The following is a 25,009-nucleotide window of genomic DNA, read 5'->3' on the forward strand; positions in this document are numbered from 1 at the left end:
CTCAAGACCATATAATTTTACTTTAAAGATTCCATGAAACTGTAATCTCCGTGGAGTATTACAACAAATTCTCTTCTGAACTCGAACTGATAAGGCATGAGCCTATACTTCATTGGTGGTATTCTTTAAAATATATATTTGTTTCGATTAGTGATCACGAGAATCAAAAGGTCAGACTCAGTTGTGCACGAAGTAGTAACTGAACTTATTTTTCTGCCATTCATCAAAGGTGGAAGCGAAGTTGCATGTCCATTTAAAGCTTCCTTTTAGCGCTCTGGTCACGCGATACAACTTTGCAAGATCCATTGAGTATTCCCAGTGGCCAACCAACTGATGAAACTTCTCAATTTTTGTGAACATTTGACAATGCTTATTCTGTCCTTGCTGTGAGGGACGTGTATTTCAGTAGAAACGCAATAAAAAAGAGGATAAGAGAAGAGAATGCAGAGAGAATGGTTTGTAGGTTGAAGGTCTCTCCTCGCAAATAATTGTAAGCCATTTATTTTTATACATATACATTTATTTTTCTTTCGAGCCCGTAAAATGTGATCTGCCAAGTCATGAGAAAGATTTGAAAATTTTAATGCATGGCAAAAACTGAAAAAATAAAAAATATTGCAAATTACTGCAAATTTTTACGAAAGTCATCTGATGATAACCTCGGAAAATGCCTATAAAAAATTCTTCGAGCGATCTCATGGCTGTAACCAGGAGGAATAATATTCCAGTTTGATGTTCTGCTTGAACTACGGATGGGATTAATTTTTTGGTATTCAAAAGATACAAAGTAACGAGGTCTGTTCATCTTAATTATTCAATATCAGAAACTGCTGGGGATTGAAATAATGATTATATAATAAATTAGATGTAATATATAATATATTAAGTAACTTAGAGAAAAATACGTTAAGAAATTACTAGAACTGAATGTAATAAAGTGGTGAGATGGTGCAGGGTCCACACCATTTCCGTAACGAAGATTTGTAACTTTCATTCAAGCTCAACAAAATTCACAAACAGCCCATAAAAAGTCTCATTATCGTCTGAACGATCGCAATAGACGCCCTACGTAAATGCACCTTCTGTGCTTTGAAAGCTCTAAAAAGGTGGAAACTGATTCAAGCCTTCCAAACGGCATGCTTGTTCATAAAAACGAGGAGAAGTCATATACATATATTTCGCAATTTCTAAGCATTCAATTCCTGGCTGCTTTAGCAGTAAGTCGTTTCTTTTGTCATGGGAACGGAGTTCCCCATGATATTACAATCGTTCCGTTTAGAGTACCTGTATAGCGAGAGTATGGACAGATCGCTTCATGGAGGGCTTAGGGCCCAAAAGTGCAGCCACCCTTCTAACCAACTTCTAACGCACAAAATTTCACTGCCAGTCTGCAGATTCCAATTCTAACCATGATGGCAAAGAATGTACAGAAATGAGCGAAATTGAGTAAATTTATGCAAAAACTGAGTCAAACACGTGCTTAATAAACGACAGTTCGTAACAATAGTATTAGTAAATCGTTCTGGATAATGGAAATTCATAGGTTGGCTGCATTTCTGGGCCCTAACTTTATTCGCAGAAGCATCGGTGAAGGCTTGATGGATTTTCGGAGTTTCACATCTGTCCATACTCTCGCTATACAGGTACTCTAGTTCCGTTGCTTTCGCTATGGGATTCCCTATACCTCTGCGACCTTGAGCGTTTCGCCCAGTCTCCGATTTTTGGTTGATTTTCCGATGTATCAAAAACCGTTGTATTTTTTAGCCAATCATGTCTCTACGTCAAGTTGTGTTGATTTCTAAAATTCGCTTTCAGCGAGTTTTTTTCCACTTTGAGATGTCGTGTCTGACTGGTAAATCTGCGCAGAACCACGAAGTTCCGTTTTTAGGCAAATTCTTTTTTTTGGGAGGTTTTCATTGGCTATTTTTCGCCATCAGTTTTCTGTTCGTTGGTGCAAAAGATCGCCTACCTCGTTGCTCTTGAGAAGCCGCCATTATCCCACCTCAAATTTTAAACATAGAAATAAAGAAATTATAACTATTGTGCAAGGTGGAAAACTGCTCTGGAGGACCCGTTACGGATATATGAGCCAAAATCGGAACTCGATTGATTGATTTATTCCATGAATACAGAAATATTGCCTCAGCTTACTGCCGCGATGGCAAATGCCTGCTGATATGAACCTTGAGACACATGATAGCATAGGCAAACAATGTCTCACAGAGAAAGGCGGTTAGCTCGTTTCTCCAGAAGCTACGAAGACGCGAATCGCCGAATCGCTCAAGGACAACTCTTGTGATAAGTCCCGCCCATCGTCCGAGTCTTTTAAATGCTATTTTTTCTCCACTGTCGCTGATCTGTGATAGCCTAGTTGACTGAGGCGCCCTAAATTTTGATAATGTGCGGGCAATAGGTGATCGGGAGTTCGATACCCGACGATGGGAGTTAATTTTTAATGGTTGTATTGAATGTTTTAGACCAATCATCAAAAAATAATTAATACTAGATGATAAATGTACGAACATTTTCTCGTGAGTTAATATGTTAAACAAAAATACTGGAATATACCTCCTTCATATAATCAGCCACATGTTCCCCCAAATTAATGACGTTATTTTCTTTTTTCAATAAAGTTAATTTGCATTCAACGTTCGTAAGTTAAGCAAAAAGTACCTATTGATACAAATAGAAAGACATGAAAATAGTATGTCTAACATTTCAGTTGTTTTTTTTTTTATTTATTTTTTGTTTTTTTGTTTTTTCAATACAACAAATTGACTGGGACTAGAATCATTGTATCTCTGAAGACAAAAGCTAAGTTTTTTGATACAGAAATACTAATATATTCATCCTTTATATAATCAGGGAGATGTTGACCCAAATATTGATGTATATTTTCTCTGTTCGCCCAAATTAATGATGGTATTTTCTTTTTTCAATAAAATTAATTTACATTCCACGTTCTTAAAGCAATATTTTCTCCAAAATTCAGCAAAAAATAACAATTTATACCTACGCAAAAAGTAAATAAATAAATAAATAAATAAATAAATAAAGCAATGACATGAAAGTAGTATAGGTAGTACACATCTAACATTTCAGTTACATCTATTTGAATGAAAAAAATGGCAACTTAGGAAGCACATAGGTCACTTATGATGCGTATTCGGGCATATGCGTAGAGTAAAAATATCATACTTTACGCCGAAAAAACGAAACTGAAAGTTAAATGCGTTAACTTCCGAAAACCATACATAATCCAACGAAAATAAATAATTGGTAAATATAACAGCTTTCTTGTATGCAAAGAAAAAAAATTAAAAATGTTAAAAAAGAGATGTCGACACAAAATTACATAGCCCCTTCAATCCTGAAGATACTACAAACGAACTGTACCTTAACATTTTCATATCCCAGAAGCAAAAGTTCCCATGACGAATATTGCTATCGCTAGCGATTGCAAAAACCAACTTGTTAAGTCTTCTTTTTACTGAGATCAATTTTCGCAACTTGCTTGTGCGCATTCCCCCCCCCCCCCCCCCCAATTTTTTCGATAAAAGGAAAAAACTATTATCCACCGATTAAAGAGTTACTTTTTCATAAGGATATTTGAAATTTTGCCAGTAAAAGTCAATCTATGCAGCAACGGGTGCACAAAGTCTAAAGTTCAACGATGTATTTACGAAAATCAAAATACAATGGTGGCAAATCACACGTGAAAAATCCTTAATACAGACTGATGAAGATTCACTCTGATATCACTCAGTGGCGTGGCGTGCTTTGCGATGTATCGATTGTTATGCCATTTAAACCTATGGAAAAGGATCGATAAGCAGGGTGTGCGCAGCGAACACCTTAATAATCGATTCTTTACCATAGGTTTAAATGACATTACAATCGATAAATCGCGATTCACGCCACGCTTCTGATATCACTCATCCGGCGGCAACGTCGTTGTGCCTGACCATTACAAGCGGAGCAACAGTGCACCCAACGCAAGAACTAAATTTATGTGAAAAGTTTCGTCTTTCAAGACCGCGGAGACGTGGAAGCTGGAAAAAAGAGATTCCTTATCATCTTGTCGTTCATTAAAAGTTCCTTTCATAAATAACCAATCCACCTTGTTTAAAATGTCGGGGTGCACCGCATCCGAGTTCTTTTTTTATCTCGTTACTTTTCGCCGCATCAATATTCGCGGTCTGTTCGGCGGAGGAAAACACCATCAAGGTTCCTGGGCGTGGCCGGAGATGCACATGTCGTCGTGTCTCTCACGAAAGACCGTAACTACATTACAGTGTTGCCAAATTTCCCGTCAGAAATTGCACTTTTAACGTTAGAATCTTGGACATTTTTTACTGAAAATTTCACTGACTTTTCCTCTGATCTCATGGAAAAATCAGGCAAATTTTGGACACAAATTGCAAGAGTAATTTCTCGTCAAAAATTAATTGTTTGCGTGAATTTGGCAACCTTGGAATAGACTTACGCTTCTCCGTCAGAGAAACGAAGATATCTGGAGCGAGGATAGCAGCTCCCTCCGAATGCAGCGGATGCGAAATGCAAATCTGTCGGGGAAGGGGTGAGGACGTTTAACAGAGTGAGAAAAACACCTCCGTTCAAGATATCGTTACAGCTGCGGCGTTGGGGCAACTAGACCAAAATGCTCAGGAACTCCGCTCCCCAGCGCGAGATAGAAACCATTATGAAGCGCTAGACTAAAAGGAGTTTTGTGGGAGATGAAAGATAAAAAGGAGGATGGATCCAAACACGTATCTTAGGTTGTGGTGTTGTAAAGTAGCAATTTTTTACACTCACGAAGCAAAATTTAAAACTATCTTTCTGAAAAAAAATGTATGTAACAATAAATTACTATCCTTAACCAATAATATTCCCTTCCTTAAAATAAAACAGGGCAATTACGCAAAAAATGGTCGGTTTTGATGACGTAGGGCTCCTGCCCTTTCTTAGTTATACCGAGAGAACTTTTCTGTTCTGAGAACAGAACTTCGGTCGTGAGCACAGAGTGCTCTGTTTTCATAACGGAAACTTCTGTATAGCTGTAACAAGGAAAGTGCAGGAACCCGATGAACAGATCTATTTTTTTTCAGTATACTTGAAATAGAGCACCAGTTTGAAAATTCGCAATTAAAAAATTAGATTGCTTAACTAATTTTGATAATTGTATAGAAAGGTAGATGCAAAATTGCCTCCCATACAATTTTTATTTTTCAGGAAAATTTTCAAGATTTTTCCTTGAAAGTTTCAGAATTTTCAAATCAAATTACAGACAAAATTAAATGAGAAAATGGAAGAAAATATTCTTAAATTTTCTTGAAAATCAGTGATTTGTCGACGGACATTTGGAAACGCCTGAAAGCTCATACCTACGGCGTTTTTCCTTAGCACGGTAGAGTAGTTTGTAATTGCAAAATATAGTCCAACCGTAAGAAAAAGCGAAGGTTCCACGAACCTTTTGTCATTGACCGCACTCAACTTAGAAGAGGGTCTAGAACAAATGCTCCTCAATTTACACAATTCCAAGAATAATCCACTTCTTTACCGCGCGAACTTCCAAAAATTTAATTAATCCAAACCGGGAGTGCTCAAAGGAACAAATTCTCGAGTGTTATTTTCCAGCTAAGGGAAGGCAATCGCCCGTCAGTGATTCGTCGGACGAGGCTGCCTAAACGCGCTCCTTATCGGAGGAGTTAAGGAAAAACCACTTTCTTTACGTTACATTTATGTTGGAGTTACGCGTCTCCAACTTAGAAGGTGAACGAAATTCAGCCGAAAACGGTAGTTTTTGACGGGATATGGCGGCAATGTTGGCAGGAAGCGAACGAATTTTCGCCAGAGCAACTCTCCAGGAGTTAGCGAATAGATTGACTCCATTTTCTGAGGGCGTGCTGGATTTCTTTGAGAGTATTCGGATTATGTACGGAGCGCTGTGGCAAATCCGCCGGCTATCAATCACCCCAAGAAGGGATCAATAAGTCCGTGTCTTTTGTTAGTTCATCTGAAAGAATGATGCTGTAACCTGGAGCTCCTAAAGTTTTCAATTAGTTACCCCGGGTGAACCCGGCTCTCCCCCAAAGCTAAATATCCGACATTAAGTTCAGGGTTAATGTTTTGGAAAAAAATATGTATACGCATTAATTTAATTTTTCAAGTGTGCTCAGTGCTCTGCCTGTAATTTAATTTTTAGGGCGCTTTAAAGTTGGATTTTCGCAAAGAAAATCGTACGAGATATATCAAATGTATCGAGTCCACAAGAATTACCTAGATGGAGCGAGGGGATTCAAATCGTCGTTTCTCAGACGAAAGGACGTAACTAAAATTCAAAGTTGCCAAATTTCAATTTGTAAATTTGGGATCGTCCCATCTTAATGGGATGGTTATTTGTATTTGAATGGATTGGCAATCTCAGTCTTGCTAAAGATAGCGATTAATGTATAATTCTTCATCAGTCTCTTCAATTGACTAATTTATTTGTTTACAGGTTGGTAATACGCTGATCATAACAGCGGTGCTAACGACCCGGCGACTACGCACCGTTACCAACTGCTTCGTCATGTCTCTGGCGGTAGCAGACTTCTTGGTCGGGATTTTCGTTATGCCGCTGGCAGTAGCAGCCTACCTAATGGGTAAGAACGCACAATTTATAAACATATGTAAATGAAATTAAGAAAATTAGTTGGGTTTTATGTAATGTTTCATCATTTCAAATGACAATAATTTCAACAAACTTTATAAAAACTTCAAAATCATAAGTTGAAAACTGCCGACGCCGCAAGTTTGAATAATCGCATCACACATTGTGCGGTCGGCGCAGCGTGGGGCTGGCGCGTACTGCGCGAACGCATAGTAGCGCCTTACAAAACCGCGGGATACTTCATGCATGGCGCGTACAGTACGGTGCGAGCGCCGCATAATATAGCGCCTTACAAGTCTGCAGAATACTCCATGCATTGCGCGTGTACCACGGTGCGCGCTCTGGTCGTTGAAAAGTCTTATTTTCTTGGTGTCAAACGTCATGTTGGCAACATCAATACAAAACAACGTAAAAATTGATCCTCTTTGAACGGCCATAGTTTCCGGACTGCAACCAGTAGTTCAATTGTAAACATTTTAAAACATTCTACCAATAATCAGAACTTCTAAATTATAACTTATTCTTTTCCACAATAACCTGACCGTTTTTAAACTAAAAGAAAAAAAAATTAACAATCTTAAATGTTTCTACGGATCGGGGTGTTTTCTTGGAAATTTTAAAACCACCTAGTGCAAAAAAAAAAAAAAAAAAAAAAAAATAAGAAGAAAAACCCATAAGATTCGGCACAAAAATCATTGAAAATTATAGAATACAGGGCTGGCCTCACACTCCACATCAAAACGAAATCCAAAGCGTGCCAACATATATGTAAGGCATGCTAAAAATATTAAGAATAAGAAAAAGTAGAAGAGCCTTGATAATGATAAAATAAAGGAAGATAAGACTTTCTTCTTTTTCTCCCTCTTCGCTCAATCTTCCTCACCATATTTATATCTGTATTTATAGACATCATAATGTTGATTTTCCTAGAGGTGTAAATGGGCACCTCGTAAAAATAAGCTCATTCTACTACTACCCTCTGTTTATTCTCCTTTTTATTTTTCTTCTCCCTCCTCGTTATCTGCTTTAAATGACGAAGACACAGGTCTAAAAAGTTTAAGCCTGTCGGACAAGGCTTGGTTTTAATTTTTTACGCGGACACTCGAAAGACTTCACTGCCGTGCTAGGTAGGAACGCCGTATGAGCCATTAGGCATTGCCAAATTCCCTTCAAAAAATCACAATTTTTCTGAATTTTTCTTGAAAACTCCCCCTCCGATTTTTTACAGGATTTCGTTCGTTATTTGATCTAAAAAATCTGAAATTTCAAAGGAAAAATATTCTTAACTTTCTTCAAAAATAAATATTATTGAAGGAGTAATTTGGCAACATTCGAATGGTCATACGGCGTTTTTACTTAGCAGGGCAGTTCACGTGGAAGAACACGACTAAAAACCGGTTAAAAGCGAACAAAAGCTCGACTTTACTCAACGACGAGTCCCAGACGGCCACGTAATGAACTTTCCAAATGCTGAGAAATACGTCCCGAAACACAATGGTATCCCGGAGCAATTCCGGGCAGAAAAGGTCATCATTAATGTAGGTTATTTTACTAGCACCGACGACCGCGGCGTCGCACAGTGGACCGAGTCAATCAGAAAGGTCGGATATTAAATTTTCGACTGAAACTACAAATTTTGATGTTAATTTCGTCACATTTTAAACTTCAAGGGGTGCATGTAGAAGACAATTTTACGAGGAAACCAATGGAACCACTTTTAGAACCTCACAGATCTGCAAAAAAGGAGTTATAAGCGTTTAAAGTTTCTGAATTTTGTCCGACCTCTCCTATTGACTCGATCCACTGTGCGTCGCCGGGATGAAACAATAAACGGGCTTCATCGGGACTCCGCGTTGACCCTTGTCAAGACAATAACCTTATGAAAGCTCTGGAGATTCGCAAGGATTATATCACCCCCCCCCCCCCCGCGGCGACGCCCTTTCGGCAAATGGTTCTGACAATACTTCCCCCCACCCCAAGGGTCACTGTTCCCTATCCCGTCCCAGCCCCCGGCCCATCGACCCTCGAAAACTCTTTTTCGAGGGTCGATTATCATCGGACGATGGTTTGTTTAAACGCCCCTCCCCTCCGTTGACCGGTAATGAGTGGGGCAAAACACAGTCCGAGTGAAAGTTTAACCCCCTTTTTGGGTGGCAACTCGTGAGGAAATATTTTAGAGGTTTTGCACTAACGGTCCGCAGCTTTGTATACTTTCGAGGGTTTAAATTTTACGTTACCGATTGACCGTTACCGAGCGTGATGTTGAATGGCTTGTTTGTCATAGTTACAGAGCCGCTTTTATGTGCGAAATGTGGTCTTCGATTTGTTGTTGGTGGGCCACAGGTACGGTTGCTTCATCTCTACAATAATGGAGATGTTGCATGTGTGAGGAGTTTGCGATTTGACTACTGATTTTTATGTAAAAGTTTGCGAAAAATACGATGGTGCCACTGGTTTTCTCTGAAATCATCTTCCAAGCTCAAAAAAAAGCTCTCAAGTTGAGGCCAAAATGAAGGGGATATCCCACGCTATCCTGAGAGTCCACCTCTACATCAAGACAAACTCTCAATGCAAGGATAGGGAGCAAATACATTGACAGGGCTGCCACTTTATTTGGGGACTCTAAAATTGAGAACACGACAACCCTGCTAATGTATTTGCTCCCTAACTTTGCATGGAGAGTTTGTCTTGATGTAGATGTGGACTCTCAGGATAGCGTGGGATATCCCCTCCATTTTGGCCTCAAATTGGGAGCTTTTTGTGAGCTTGGGAGTTGATTTCAGAGAAAACCATCGTGTTTCTCGCGAATTTTTACGTAAGAATCAATAGTAAAATCGCAAATTCCTCACATATCGACGGTGAAACTACCAAACCACATTTCTCGGTTTGCGACGTCGCAGACTTCCTGTCATTCTTTATTTTTTAAATGAAAAACTACTTAACGTCCAGTCTTGAAAATGTCTGTGATTTTTCCTCTTCGTGCGGAGAAAATTCTGTGAAAATTTCAAGGAATGATATTGATTTGGTCTACTTCAAAAAAATAAAATGCGAGCGTAGATTTTTAAACACCGCAAACGAGATACGTGGTTTGGTAGTTTCACCGTCGATATGCAACATCTCCATTCAGCAAACATGTTATACGTCGCTGGTGAAACTACCAGACCACGTATCTCGTTTGCGGAGTTTAAAAATCTGCGGAGTATAGTAATATAGATATAAATTATGACTGCATATCCCAGTTATTACCTCTTTGGCTTTTGTGAGCAATTTTAACCAATCGCTGTAAATGTCAACCCAAAGCTAGAAAATATTAGCAATTTGGTGACAATTTCAAGTACAATTGACGCGAAGGAACTAGACGGGAATATACAATTCTGAGTAACGCTTCAAAGTCCAAGAGCGAGGCTTAAAGTCGATAAAAGCTGCTAATGAAAAGCTGTCGCCAAGAAACCGAGAACTTTTGATTATAAATACTTTTAATTTGCTTTCGCCAGCTCGAATCAGTGTTTGCAGAGGGACTGGGGGGAATTTGCCGACGGTTTAAGAAAGAAAGCGAGAGAAAGTGCAATTGAACAGTTTATTTGCAGAAAGGCGTGGGAGCAATTAAATTATCGTGGCATTTGCGCCTTTTTTCCAAACAATCCGTTCAATCATAAAATTTGCTCCGGAGGGGGAGGGCGGAACGCTTGAGGGATCGGAACAGATTATAAATGAACAGGTTCGTTTGAGCGCCATTAAAAGTAGAAACCTTTAGAGCCGGCAGATAAAGTCAAAAGGGAGAATCCCCGTTCGGGACGGTGACGGATGGGATCAATTTTTTCTCCTTTTCCTTTCTCGCCGACTTTTCGCGAGATTCCTGGAAAAGCTGCAATCTTAAAGTAAGTATTTTTGCAGGAGCTTTAATAAATGATCTGGTGCTTGACAGTCCGAGTGTTCTACGGAAGGGGATTTGTTTTTTTATGATACATTCTTCTATTCGACGCGATTAAAAATAAATAAAGTTCTAAGTCTCTCCTGAAGGAGTTGGACTTTTAGGCAAATGGTTATGTCAATCGCGAGGATTGGGGGATGGATTATGAAACATTTAATTTCCCCGTAATATTACGAAAAGATACAGGGTGATTGAAATGTCTGCGAAATTTGTAAACAAAGTGATAGACAAGGAAGACATACAGAGCATAGAGCGATCCTACTGAAATAGGTCGTTCTTATTGACTGATGGGGTAAATGAAGGAGATCAAAAGTCCTTGAACCGAGCTAGAGATAATTAATTTTGGAGATGGGGAGAGCAAAGTTTCAACGAATCTCGAAAAATTTCTTAGAATGGCGTAGTGGGAGGAGCCAAGTAAAGCCGAAGCAGCTGCAGCAGTGCATCATGGGGGAAAATCCCCGATTCTCTGAAATGGACAACATTTTGTATGTAATTAGGAACCCGAACGCTTGGCTCATCTGTAAGAACACCTATGTGTATAGAGGAAATAATGGTATTTACGTTGTTTCTAAACCGAGCGAGAAATTGTAGTTTCTAATCGTAAAAAGTAGTCTAAATCGCAAAAAGACCTATTCTTGGCCAACTAACAACAAAGTGTTAGTTTGATCCTCTCGGTCAAAGTACCTAACATTTTTCTAACAAACCACAAGACTCTACCCAACACATTGACAACGTTAGTATACAAGTCTCCTAGGCAGGCTCGTGATGCACGGGTCAAACGAGCGAATTAGAGGCAATTTGGTTGTAGGTTAACACTGGTTTTCCTCCTACCAACTTAAAATGACCAAAATGGGCCTGTTGCAAACTTTTGCTAGAGCAAAAATAAGAGTTGTTTCTTATAGATAATGCCTCAAAAATCACGATGAGCGCATCGGCAAAGTCTGAAATGCACTCATAACTTTACAGTCTGCGTAAGAAATTTGCGGTTTTTTGAGCTTTCCGCTTCAAAAGCGATACTACGGCACAGGTGAACATTTTGTAAAAGGAGTCGTTCCATCGTCGGCAATACTCATCGTGGCCGACGCCAATCCGCCAAAACACGTGTGATGGGACGAGATAATACCTGAACTGGATTAGACCAGATAACAATCGGCGTGTTTTAACGTTCATGTTTTCCACGCCCGAATTGATTGACCTTGAACTCTCCTTGAATCACGCGCGGAACTGCGCGCAAGCGTCGGCCATGATGAATATCGCCGACGATGGAGCGACTCCTCTAACAAAATGTTCACCTGTGCCGTAGTATCGTTTTTGAAGCGGGAAGCTTAAAAAAACGCAAATTTCTTACGCAGATTGTGAAGTTATGAGTGCATTTCAGACTTTGCCGATGCGCTCATCGTGATTTTTGAGGCACTATCTATAAGAAACAACTCTTATTTTTGCTATAGCAAAAGTTTGCAACAGGCCCATTGCTCTAAAGGAGGTCAAATTTGGTCGCCTGTGCTCTCACTTTTTTCACAACAATGGACCACTATACTAGGTACGAATTCCAGCATTCTGATACATGTTTCTTAACCAAAATTTCACGTAAAACACGATGCGCTCAATAAAAATTACCGATATCAACTCCTTACGAAAATATTCAATGATTCTTGAGGCGTGAATTCAAACTACCCGCTCATAAAAACTCAATGCTCTATGTGATTCACATCGCGCGCTAAATGTTATCATGACAGCCTCTGCGATATAAAAATCTGACAACCTCAATCTTGACGCTGTGGCTCAGCTATAGCAAATTGCTTATAGTTTGAACAACACATGGTTGGAAATGAACATTGCTCGACTGACAAGCTTGCTGAAACCGTTGTAGTGCGCGAATTGACTCACGAAGAGCTTTGAGTTTCTTAAGAGCGGGCAGTTCGAATTCTTCGTGACCAATGTAAAATTAAAATGATAATATCTCCGTTAGGAGTTGGTTTCAGTAATTTTATTTGCGCGAATCGTGTTTTACATGAAATTCTGGTTAAAAAACATGTATCAGAATGCTTAAATTCGTACTTTGTCTAGTAGTCCATTCTTAGTATAATCTTACATAAACGCACATTGAGACTGATTCCATATTTTCTGATAGCATCTCGAGCTGTGCGCCATGAGCTGACAGCCATTTTAGGGGCTCTTTTCTTTGTGAACATGGCAAAAATCTGAAGCGAAGGAAGTCACTTTGGTTTCAACCCGGCATTATACCGCCGGTCTCTGTCCGTCCTCGAAAAATAAGAAAGATGGAGTTCTCCTTATTCCACGCAGTCCGCTTATTTTATGCGATCACGAGCGGATTACAGAGGAAGCTAATACGAGAGCAAGTGTCGGGGTTTTTTCCGGAGAGCGCACGGAGCGGAGTGATGGGATCTCGTGCGCGGTCGAGATTTGCGCGCTAAACACGTGAAGTTGCGTGGAATTTCGCGGAAAATACGTTGATCATAGTTGATGGGTCCAAAATCCACTCGCCGGCTCACGAGGAGCTTTTAAAGTCGAACCACTTACAGCATCCGGGCACCGAGCGCCGCACTTCTGTAATCCTCACTCTACCCTTACTGCCGTGCTAAGGAAAAACGGCGTATGAGCTTTCAGGCGTTGCCAAATTCCCTTTGATCAATCACGGATTTTCGGGAAAATTTGTAAAGGTTTTTCCTTCAATTTTTCAGAAAGTTTGTTCGCAGTTCTATCTAAATTTCCTGAAAATTCCAAAGAAAACTATCCATAGCTTTCTTCTGTAATTTTACTGTAATCTTCTTTATACCTCTGTAATCTTCACTCTTCCCATACTGCCGTGCTAACGAAAAACGGCGTATGAGATTTCAGGCGTTGCCAAATTCCCTTTGATTAACCACGAATTTTCGGGGAAATTAGTAAATGTTTTTCCTTCAATTTTTCAGAAATTGTGTTCGCAATTTTACCTAAATTTCCTGAAAATTCCAAGGAAAACTATCCATAGCTTTCTTCAAAAATAAAAATTTTATCGGAGGGAATTTGGCAACTCTTGAATGTTCATAAGTAGTTTTTCCTTAGCAAGGCGGCATAGCCCTCCTGGAATAAACAAAAACATCAAAATCATGAGTTGGAAACTGCAGACGCCGCAAGTTTGAATAATCGCATCAAACACAGTGCGGCCGGCGCAGCGCGGGGCTAGCGCGTGCGCGGCGCGAACGCATTGTAGCGCCTTACAAGACCGCGGGATACTTCATGCATTGCGCGTATGGTACGGTGCGTGCACCGCATAGTATAACGCCTTACAAGTCTGCAGGATACTTCATGCATTGCGCGGATACCTTTTATTGAACTACCATTTTCAGTTTATGCGTAAAATCGCCTGTCTGTCGGGGGAAACAAATAGCAAATATGTTGTTTCTGAAATTAGCCAGAAATAGTAGTTCTTAATTTTAAAATGTTGTCCGTTTAGGCTTGTAGTGGAGTTTATAAATTGGCCTTCATCCCGTAAATTGGTGTCAAAATGTCTTGCACATCTGAAAAAACCTTTGTGTACATAGGGTAACTAATGGTACTTTCGTTATTTCTAAACTGAGCCAGAAATTTTAATCCCGAATTACAAAATGTAGTCGACTATAAGTGCGTCTAAGTATAGCCCTCTTTTTCATTCTTGGACGACTGGTGCAGGGCCTCGTTTCCTCGACCTGCAATTTTCCCACTTCACCTCTTTTGTCTCAGTGAGCTAGTATTCAGGTCGTCCGTTAAGAGCAATGGATGGCCAATTTAGCAAGGGGTCCTCGCAAAATAACATTTCAGAGTAGCTTCGCACTGACAGCCATCAGGTAGACTGCCGTCCTAACTCTCAGTTTTCGCTTGTAATTTCCTGAGCACGCTTTTTAGGAAGTCCGCGAGACCTCTCCAACTGCCCGTTCCTCGAGAGATTTCCAAGGGCACGATGCAATTACTCAGCCCGCAGAAACGCGTGAGGTCTCCGAGACCCTCGTCTCACTTGAGTTTTTTCGCGGACGACGCGCTCCGTTTGTAGAAACGCAAGCAAACGTGTCTTTTACCGATGCGTTGATTGCACTCTCGCGACCATTCTAAGGAGACCCTTTCCCCCCTGCTCGGGACACATTTTATTGTCGACACGTTCCCTCCGTACCCGAGGAAAAAGCGAGGGGCAGAGAAGTCGGTGTGTCCCAAAATAAACACTTACTCGTGTGTCACATCAATTGCTCTCGCTTCAACCAATGCTGCAAGTTTCAGCCGCGGGCTCCGTTGCGCAACTGGACGTGAAATGTTTACCTGAAATGTATGAAAGGCGTGTCATGTTACAAGAGAGGGAGAATGGACCACTAGACAAGGTACGAAGTTAAGCATTCTAATATATGTTCCTTAACTAAAATTTAACTTAGAACACGATTCGTGCAACGAAAATTACTGAAATTGACTCTTAACCAAGATATGTAGTGTTTCTTGACCGGTGAATTCAAACCTTCCGTTCATAAAAACACAATGGTCTATGTACGTCAAATCGCAAACTAAACGTTACCGTGGCAGTCTCTGCAATATGAAAATATGGCAATCTCAGTCTTGACGCTTTGGCTCAGCTATAGCAAGTTGTTTACACTTCGAGCAATAAAGGGTGGGAAATAAACAATATTTGATTGAGAAGCCTGCCAAAACCGTTGTAGTGCGCGATTTGACTCACATAGAGTATTGAGTTTCTTGTGACGAGGCAATGCAAAATCCTCATAACCAATGTGGAGTTAAAACGTAAATATTTTAGTTAGAATTTGATTCCAGTAATTTTTGATGCAAGAATCACTGAAAAATTTTTCTTACATACTTAAAAAATACCAGTGGAAAATTTATAATTTAGTCATGTTTTCTGAAAATATAACACAAATTTAACTAGTGTTATACACCGATCGAAAAGGAAACTATTATTGCAATAAAAACATACTTAGATTTGAAATAAAACGACGGTTTAAAATTCTCAATCAAAATCACTTACTTAACAAAACTTTTTTAAAGAAAGGAAAGTAGATTAACATTTTAATAACTAAAAAAAGTTAAAAAAATTATTCTAATTTATTTTTTTTTAAAGTTGATTTCATAAAACACAGAAGTAGACCATTTTGTTTTAAAAAAGCTATTTTACAAAACATAAAGTATTATACTGTACTAATGAGAAAAATTTAATCTAAATCAATAAAAAGATAAAAAAAAGACAATAAAAAACAAATTTAAATATCTCATTTGTTGCCATATTTTTGCAAAACACATTCTTATAAATAACCATGAAATATTAATTATTATTACATTATTTATTAAACAATATTGGTGAGAAACTATTTTTAAATCATTGTTTCCTGAAAACCGGTGTAGCTTTAATTTTTGTCGAAAAAGAATCCTTATAAAAAACTTTGATAACTATTTATCACTAACAAGGAAAATATAATTTAAATCGATAAAAAGATACAAGTGATAGTGATAAAATGACAGTTTAAATATCTGATTTATTGCAGTTTTTCTGCAAAACATTTTATTTTAAACAGTTGTGAAATATAAATTAGTATTACATTATTTTTTTAAATACCGATTTTAATTTCCGATTGTTTTATTGTAATCGGGGTGTTTCCTTTTATTTCCGATAGAGAGCTCCGATTTATTTTGTTTTTGGATGGGTCGTTTATGGTGCCTGTCTAACCTTTGTGTGTAGTGAAAACATAAAATATATTATTTATATTCTACGACATACGTTTTTTTATCGACGGCTTCTATGTTTGCTTTGTTCGGTGCATATGAGTGGATTTTCTTCTCACATTTTTGATGACCCCCCTGTGGTTAACTGTGCCTAGACAGGGCATGGGCCTATCTATAGCGTTGATTGTAGTGTGGTGTGTCGAGTGTAGTCACATCCCTGCTGCATAGTCTTTGTTGCTCCTCCTTAGAGGAAGTATCGGTGCTCACCGTCATCGGTGTTCAAAATAGAAATATGAGGCCTGAAACTGGGGAGTTCTATAATTGATCTTTTAAAACCAAAAAATAACAGTTTAACAAAATATTAAAAACGAATAAAATTTCATATATTGACACTGTTAATTTTCAATAAAACTACAATTTTACGAGTCGTTCTATTATTAGAAATTAGTTTTTCTATGGATATTTTAAGTTTTTTTTAATACTTTACAAGAATAATTCAAAACTCGTATTCAACATTTAAATTTTTTATTTTTATTTTAAGACAAGTGTCGCTTTACACCAGTAAATTTTCCAAATGAAATTTGTTTTTCACTACTTTAATCATTGTTGATTTATGTCATTAAATTATTTTAAACTGTTATTTTTAACTTCATAAAATAGGAATATAGCGCCTGAAACTGTTGTAACTGGGGAGTACTTTAATCGATCTTTTCAACCGATATAAATTGTTTTTTTATAATATATTAATAGGAATTAAAACTCTCATTTAATAGGTGTTTTACGTAAAATTCTGATTCAGAATTATGTATTAGAATGCCTAAATTCGTACCTGGTCTGGTGGTCCATTAATAGCAAAAAAGACTACATTTTGCCATGGGGAACAACAATTGGACCGCGTAAAGCAGGAAGGAACCATCAGCTATTACTAAATTTAACTGGGGCGGTATGATTTTTTACATAAAAGAGGTTGTGCGGATTCTTGTGAAAATTTCACTGAATTTTCTGCATCGTACGAGGCAATTAACTTGAAAGTTTCAAAAGAATCCGCACAAAAATTCTCTCGTAAAAAATTAAATTACCCAGTGAAAGTTGGCATTTGCTGATGTGGCTTGGTTCCTTTCCGCCGAACGCGATCCATTTTTACCACTTTCTTTGATAACGTTTTTCTAATGGGAAATTCGATACACCCATTCTTACGCGTGTTCGAAAATGTCGAAATGGAAATGTTGAATTGCATAAGATTAGTCAAATTTCGAGGGGAGCACGATTACGGAAAATCGGGCTTTACTGATCTACTCGCCCTTCGGTAACGCGGAAGAGGGGAGTGTGTCGCATAGGGGAGGAAAATCGAATCAGTGGACCGATTCTTGACTTCGTTAGGGGAGAACCTCGGTTTTTTTGGTTCATTAACTTTCTTGCTCGGGTAGCATTACTGTCAGTGGTCCTTTTTGCTGAGTTGACCGCGGTTATCATGATCATATAAGTCCAAATTCTCGGAGCCTAAAAAGTCCGCCCGACTGCGTTTTTAGGGGAAAGCGCTCACTGTGAAATTAGAACTGGATTTGGAACTCGGCTTACAAGATTTAAATCCTGTCCCAGGCGAAAGAATACACATTTACAACGTGCACGTTTTATTGTAACGTTGCAAAATGTTTGCTGGCGGATTGAATTTCTATCAGGGCATTTTAATCTGAAAATCACACTGATTATTATTTTGATTGTAACAAAGAAATTAGTAATATGTTGGTCGGACAGTGTTTAGTCGTTTTCTCATAGGAAATTTAATTTTTTCAGTCAGTTTTGCAACCCTGGAATGGAGTTACGTTTCTTCACCTAGGACATGACTTTAGAGGGTGGCTTCATTTATTCTTACCTGCGGGCTGGTTATTGAGATTGATAGACAAAGCAATAGATAAAGAAGACAAAAAGGATATGGAGGGATCCTATTGGTGGAAGCGGGTGGTTGCAATGGACAAAGAACGTAGGTAATAGACTAACCAACAGCAACCCACGAGAAATCTAATAGTTAGTCCATCATTGACCACCGTTACCGTTGACCGTCATCGTTAGTCTATAAGAACCACCTATTTCTACTCATAGGATCGCTCTATACTCCTTATGTCTTCTTTGTCCATAGCTGTGTCTATAAATTTCAATAATCGGCCGGCAGAGTAAGTTGATCCAAGAAAAATACTCAAGTTTAAATCAACAGTCTCAATGTTGATATTTTGACGGTGATATTATTATAAATCGAGAATAATAGTGCACTTTTTCGGGTTTGATTGAAGTGTCCACTTGAACGGTTTTTGGGGATCTTTAAGCAACAAACACCATTCTAAAATTTCATTTCAAAAAAATCATCGTTATACGGTAAATCCTAGATACTACATTATTTTGAAATTTGGAAAAGGACTGAATGGCTCTTAAAATATAGGATCTCACGGGCGTGAAACTCAACGAGGTAGTGTAAAGATGCACGGCGTTTTCATACAAATATTTTAACTCCGGTGTATGCGGTGAAGTATCCACGAAATTGAAGGCGTTTTTGACCGGCGAAAATAGTTCGTCGGCGTCGTAGCTCATTACATGCGTATTGAGAGTAAAATTCAGATGTTCCCGATGGCTGTTTTATTAGTACAACACTTAAATATCATTCTATCTCTTCATCTCTCATTCTCATGATCATTAAATATTTTCTTTACATTTATCAATTTAATATATTTAAGTGCTGTTTTATTGGTATATCACTTAAATATTATTTCATCTTTTCTCCTCTCTTCTTCTTCTCTGTTAATAATAGTATAGATAATAATATCAGACTAGTTTATCTGTCATTTTCTTATTTATACGAATTTAAAACCCTTAAATACAGTGATTTCTAGACTTGTTGAAATTTGAATCAGTGAGTTCGAAAACACACCAGCTCGAAAAAAAAAAAAAAAATTGTTCAGGAAACACCTAAAACTGCGCAGCGGGCGAAGAAGTTAGTTTAAGAAAAACCTTTTTGGTGCCAAAGGACAAGTAATTAGAGACTTTGTAAAGCACCAAATTGAAATCGATACACCATGTTTGATGACAGAGAATTAAGCGTTTAAAAATTTCCGAGTTGGTGTGTTTTCGTTCTCACCGACTTTCAGATATTGATTTTTTATAGTCTGCCCAGAAAAATTTACATTTTTCGACCTGAATAACGCTTGAATATTTATATAACTTGTTGGTACAGGGTATACTAAACCGAAAACATAAAACCGCAAAATCGGATGGTCACTCGTTTCCCTTGAAATGGCCAAAAATTGGTATTTCCCATGAAATACTTCGATTTTTCCCTTTTCCCGTCGCTGTTTCGAGCACTTCCGATTGCAATTTCGAAATTTCCTTTTGCGTGCAGATACTTCTATCTATAAGTGTTACTAAACCGTAAAAAAGTGAAAATCAAAAAAACCCGAGTTGGTGTGTTTTCGAACTCACTGATTCATTTATGATCCCCACAGCTTTTTTTATAGTTTTAGACTTAATTGATTCCCTTTTTGTGTAATTGTCATTATCCTGATTTTTGAGCCCCTTTCAAAGGTAAGCAGCGTCTCCTCTCGCTCCGGCGAAATTTTTCAACGGACCCATTTCGGGAAGATCCGGCACAGACGCAGCGTAGAATGACGGAGAGAGAATGTATTCGGATCACGCTGAACGTGTATAAATACGTCTCGAGTAAGGTACCTAAACGGAACTTGTCACCCCTTTAATCTTTTAAGACCAAGTGCCTTTTACACGACCCTCCTCCCCTCCCCCCGCCGGCGCCGAGTTCTCAAGGCGCGTGCAGCCCCCTTTGATGCACACCTACATTCCTGCCCCACTTATTTATTAAGCCGGCGTCGAGTGAAAACTTGAAATTCAAATTAAAGCTACGGAAGAAAAGATTGCCGAGGGAGCAGAACGCCGGTGAAGAGGATACCACGCCCCCTCGAGCTACTAAAAATGCACCGGGTAGTGTCTGATCTTCCCCGGGCTATTATTTCGGGAACAATGACTGTACCGTTTTATAATGCATTAATGAATTTTAAGCCCGGATGAAACTTTGAGTCTCGCATTTTTAGTCGCACCTTATATGGATCGCATTTGCAAGAAGGCACCAGTGCGATTACAGTGTTGCAATAAAGTTGCTGCTTCATAATTTGATCGCATTTAGCAAACCTAACCATCGCGTTTACAGGGTTTTCAAAACTGTTCGCAACTTCTGCTTTTCTTCTTTTCACATTTGAATTTCAAACTTGTCCCGATTTTGCCGCCAATCCTCTAGCCAATAGTAGAGGTGGTTGAAAAGAAGCTTCATTTTTTGCTTTTAGCGCTCCATCTTTCTGTCTTTGTAATTCGGCAAATCTAAGAGTCGACCTTCGAACATAACCTCTACACTATACATAGAGGCGGTAGCAGTATGGGGTCTCTAAAATGTACTGTCCCTGCATTTTTGCTGATGTTCAATTAAGAAAAAAAAACCTTTCATCAACATTGTGATGACAACTGGCTCGGGTCTATTTTAACTTGTGCATTTCCTCCTCTTTGTTCGTGACCCTAAAAATATTTAAATCATGCTTAGCACCTTTAATTTAAAGTCGCACCGTCTCTGGAGATTAATGAAATAGGGGGACAGTGCTCGGTGCACATTACGAGTAAAGTCATTTCGCGACGTATATTTTTATCCGGTACCTCGAGTACGCATACATTTATTCAAACGTTTGCGTATGCAAATTTTTAATAAAAAGCTACTGAATATACTTCTTTTCTCCGCTCATTCCGTGACTGTTCCAGTAGTGATGTAGAGTTAAGCCCACTTACTCAGTAAGGAAGCCCCGGCAAGTTCTATCTCATACAGTGCCGGTGAAATGAAATTTACCGGCGCACCGGCCGCTAGAGCAGGCAAATATACTTAACTCCTTTGTTCCTAACTGAAGTTAAGACAAGTGAGAGAATCGCATTAAACTGGAAGCTAACGCCTGCTCTCATTCTCGGCGTGTTTATCTTTTTCTGACACCTTCCGGTCTCGAAACCGCCAGATGGAACGAAATTAATCAAAATTCACGGTGTTATCCTTTGAAATTCTCTGACAGTATGGCAAACGCGCGTCCGTATTATTATATTTGAGAGAGGATAGGGCTGAAGCAGAATGAATGGCGCACTCCATTTCTCTCCTTGTTCTTCTCCCTCTGTCCTGGAAATCGAATCAATTTGTGTCATTTTCTTTTCATTCCACCTGCAGGAATTCCCGCTCGGGACTCCTTTATATGACCGTGATTGTCGATGGGATGTGTGAGTCTTATTAGATGAGACGTCTGATTCTGAATGATATCAGAATTCGACGCTCCTCTGACGTAAGGGCATCTCTTTATCCCCACATGAGCCTCAAAGAGCATAGAGGTATACGGAGAATAGGGCTCACGAGGTAATTGAGATACGTCCTTACGTCAAGGGAGTGACGAATTTCATATGTGGATCTCGCCTCTCGGCGCTAAATGAAACGGGACTCAGTTCATGTAATATTCTCTCCGATATTCCCACCCTTTTCAACAACCCTATGAGGGAGGAAAAAGGAATGAACGTGGTCAAAATTCGGAATCAGGTATGAAAAAGAATTAGATTGCAGTTTTTTTAGGACGTGTTTGTATAGAAACGGTGAGTAGCTGACCCGAATGTCATCAAAGAATTTAGTCTGTATCACATGAGTTTCCGTTTACTTTTTCTCTAAAACCATGTTTGATGTCTTTTTTTTTTTTTTTTTTTTTTAAAGAAACCCCAGTAAGTGTGGTATTAAATCGGCAAGGGACTTCATGTATACACAAACTGATCAAAATTAAATCAGTCGTACCAATGCATAGAGGAACTATTTATTAGAAATATGCTTACAAATCGAAAAGAAACCCCCAAAATGTCAAGTTATACCGAAGATGTTATGGCTAAACGCTTGTTACTCAAGAAACGCACTCTTGTGCGTTTCTTGAGTAACAAACTTGTTGGATTATTATATTATTTTAAACCCTCTTTTGAACCACAAAAATTGAACTAAGGTGCTCGAATTTTAGTTTTCAGGACACAGTAGAGATCCTTCGAAATCTTTAGACCTGACTATTCGACTTATCTCAACCAAAATTTCGCTGCTGAAAATTTTGCCGCTATGAACTAACGTCCTTTTTTCGGTACATGGTTACATTTATTTAACCCTTGAATCCCCAAGCCGGGTTAAATTGGCCTAAAAACACGTAAGGACGCATGTGACCAAACATAGGGTCAATACATACGAGCTTCAGATAAAGGTCTAAAAATATATATCTTAAACAAATGATTAGACATCCATTTAAGAAAAAAAAAAAAAAAAAAAAAAAAATCGAATGTCAATGCATCCGAACATGGAAGAGCTCCGGCTTCTTTTTTCAACTCTCCCCCCGGAACCTGAGCTATATCTAATTGGTTGCTGAGAGCGGTGCATTGCAAGTTCACGCCTCGCGTCATGGCGCCTTCAATTTTGCAGATACAACACGGTCATCCATCAAGTACGAATAGTTGTATCTCTGCGCCGTCATCAACTCGCCTCCTATCTTTCGCTCTGTTTCCGTATTGTGTTGGTTCCGTTTGTCTTATTTGCAACGGTGCTTCAAGGGCCACGTGAGGAACATGGGTGAGAAAGTGCCGGTATGTTACCAGGAAGGTAAACATTTCAAGTATTACTTACCTCCAAAAAAATTGAAAGAATATAGATAATATATCAAAATCAATGCACTTAAACACAGGTTGATTTGACTCGACTTGGAAGTTCGTGCAAGAAATAAGTTTTGGGCATCTACGGAATAAGTACTCAGTGTGTAGCAGTATAAATGCCACAACTCACCAATCTTCCAATAACATTTTGGAGCTAAAATTTTAGCTTTAAAAGTTACTTTCAACCCATTTTATATATGCGACCACGAAAAAATCTCTGAATATGTAATTTGAACCTCACATTAACATGATTCGCAGCCAGGTTCTCGAGATATTGAAAAGTCCAATGCTCTTTACGCGAGTTGAACGTATTTCCGCACTAAAGTCACTAAAATATCACGTCAGCGGCAAAGTGCTGTGAAATTGCGTATTTATCAAAAGCGAAAATTGATCATACATCCTATCACATTTAATCATGAAAGATTAAGTTTGAACACGGTTCCGAGCGGACGATATATCATCGCCTTCATACGGTGAAAAACGAGGTTTTCAAAGAGGGACTACATGGTAACTCATGTGAAACAGGCTAAATCCTCGTTGAAAAATTTCGGAGCGACCGATTCCCGGAAACCTTCGCGTTGACACGAGCAATCCATTAGAGGTCCATTGAGATGAAAAACAGGATCAAGCTACCTTTCTGAACACTTTACCGACGTTGAGGCTTTGCGAAGGCCCCGCTTTGCCTTTGATAAGTTCGGATGAGCGTGGAAAATGCTTTTGAGGAAGGTATTGAGTTAAATGGATTTACCAAATCTTTATCTTTTCCGAAGCTCCGCTTTCAGCCGAGCGAGCGATCAGCGGTCAAACGTTTTCCGTTCACGAGGGACCAAAATAGAGTCAGCAAATTCCTCCCGTTGCGTTCACTCGAAGGAGAATATCTTTTTTGAAAAACCGCATGCACCTTTATTCATGTAGGCTGCTTTAGGGTCCAAAAATAGTGGTTGCATTGGATAGAAAAAGGATAAATGTTGCCAACTTTGGACTTGTTTATAGCACTGCCACGAAATATATTCATGTTAAAGGTAAACTCTTCGAATTTGACTTGTACTGGGCCTGTTGTAAACTTCAGGAGTCTACTTGTAGCGAGCTATATTTAAAATTTACATGGATTTCAGAGGGGTTTTGGTGCAAAAATGTGGGCTTTTTGTCATTTCGGCGACAACTTTACTTTCTACTTCACCACTCTTTACTAGATTTTATGCCTTAAAATAATTTTTCCTCAAAAGCACTGCTCAGTCATGAATTACTCGTATGTTTATTTCATTTTCATCAGACATTTGAGATAACGGTCAAAAGTGTGTCCGTCATTTCGGAGACGCACCTCTCTATTCACCTCCTGGTCCTAAATATCTGATAGTTCTAAAATGATCAAAATGCATGACTTAGCAGTGCCGATGAGAAAAACATAATTTTAATGCATGAAATGGAATAGAGGGTGGTGGAGTACAATGAGAAGTTTGCCACCGAAGTGACAAAGAGCCCACATTTTCGAACCGAAATCCTTTTGAAAAAATGTAAATGTTGACAACAGCTCGCTGCAAGTATCAGCATTGAACGCTACAAGATTTTTTATTCAGAAACTGTTTGGGCCAAGCTTGTTCGTGGATCCTTGAAAGAAAAAGTGAAAAAATATGATCAAAAATAAGAAAAAGAGACAAAACTTCTCACCTGATAGCTGTCTCTCTAGAACGACCGCGGTATCATCGGTTCTCAGCTCCGCTTGTCAGCGGGAAGGCCGGTGGGTGCTTCCTTAATTTTGGATCTCGGAATTTCAAATATGAAGCGTAATTTCGTTATATTTTTATTCTTTCAATTCGCAACTTGAGCCCAAATACTGATTAATTCGTGATTTCGGAGCGAAAGTAAGTATAATAAAATGAGCAGCCCCCGAAAGCGCCGAATTGAATTAGAGCTCAAACGCCTGATGATCCTCTAACGAGAGCCCCGGGTAAAAAGGACCCGGGGCCGAAATAATTCGCTCCTGACAA

At 38.9% G+C, this 25,009-nt stretch overlaps 1 protein-coding gene across 1 annotated transcript in view; it reads left to right on the forward strand.

The window, feature by feature from the left end:
* The window catches only part of LOC109033940 (probable G-protein coupled receptor No18), a 126,036-nt gene that overhangs the window by 34,153 nt on the left and 66,874 nt on the right, over positions 1-25,009 (forward strand). Inside the window, exon 3 of the mRNA XM_072303261.1 lies at positions 6,500-6,644. Within this exon, the coding sequence (XP_072159362.1) occupies positions 6,500-6,644 (145 nt within the window). The remainder of the gene's footprint in view (positions 1-6,499; positions 6,645-25,009) is intronic.

Source organism: Bemisia tabaci, chromosome 8 (genome assembly GCF_918797505.1).
Source record: "Bemisia tabaci chromosome 8, PGI_BMITA_v3".
Classification (NCBI taxonomy): Eukaryota; Metazoa; Arthropoda; class Insecta; order Hemiptera; family Aleyrodidae; genus Bemisia; species Bemisia tabaci.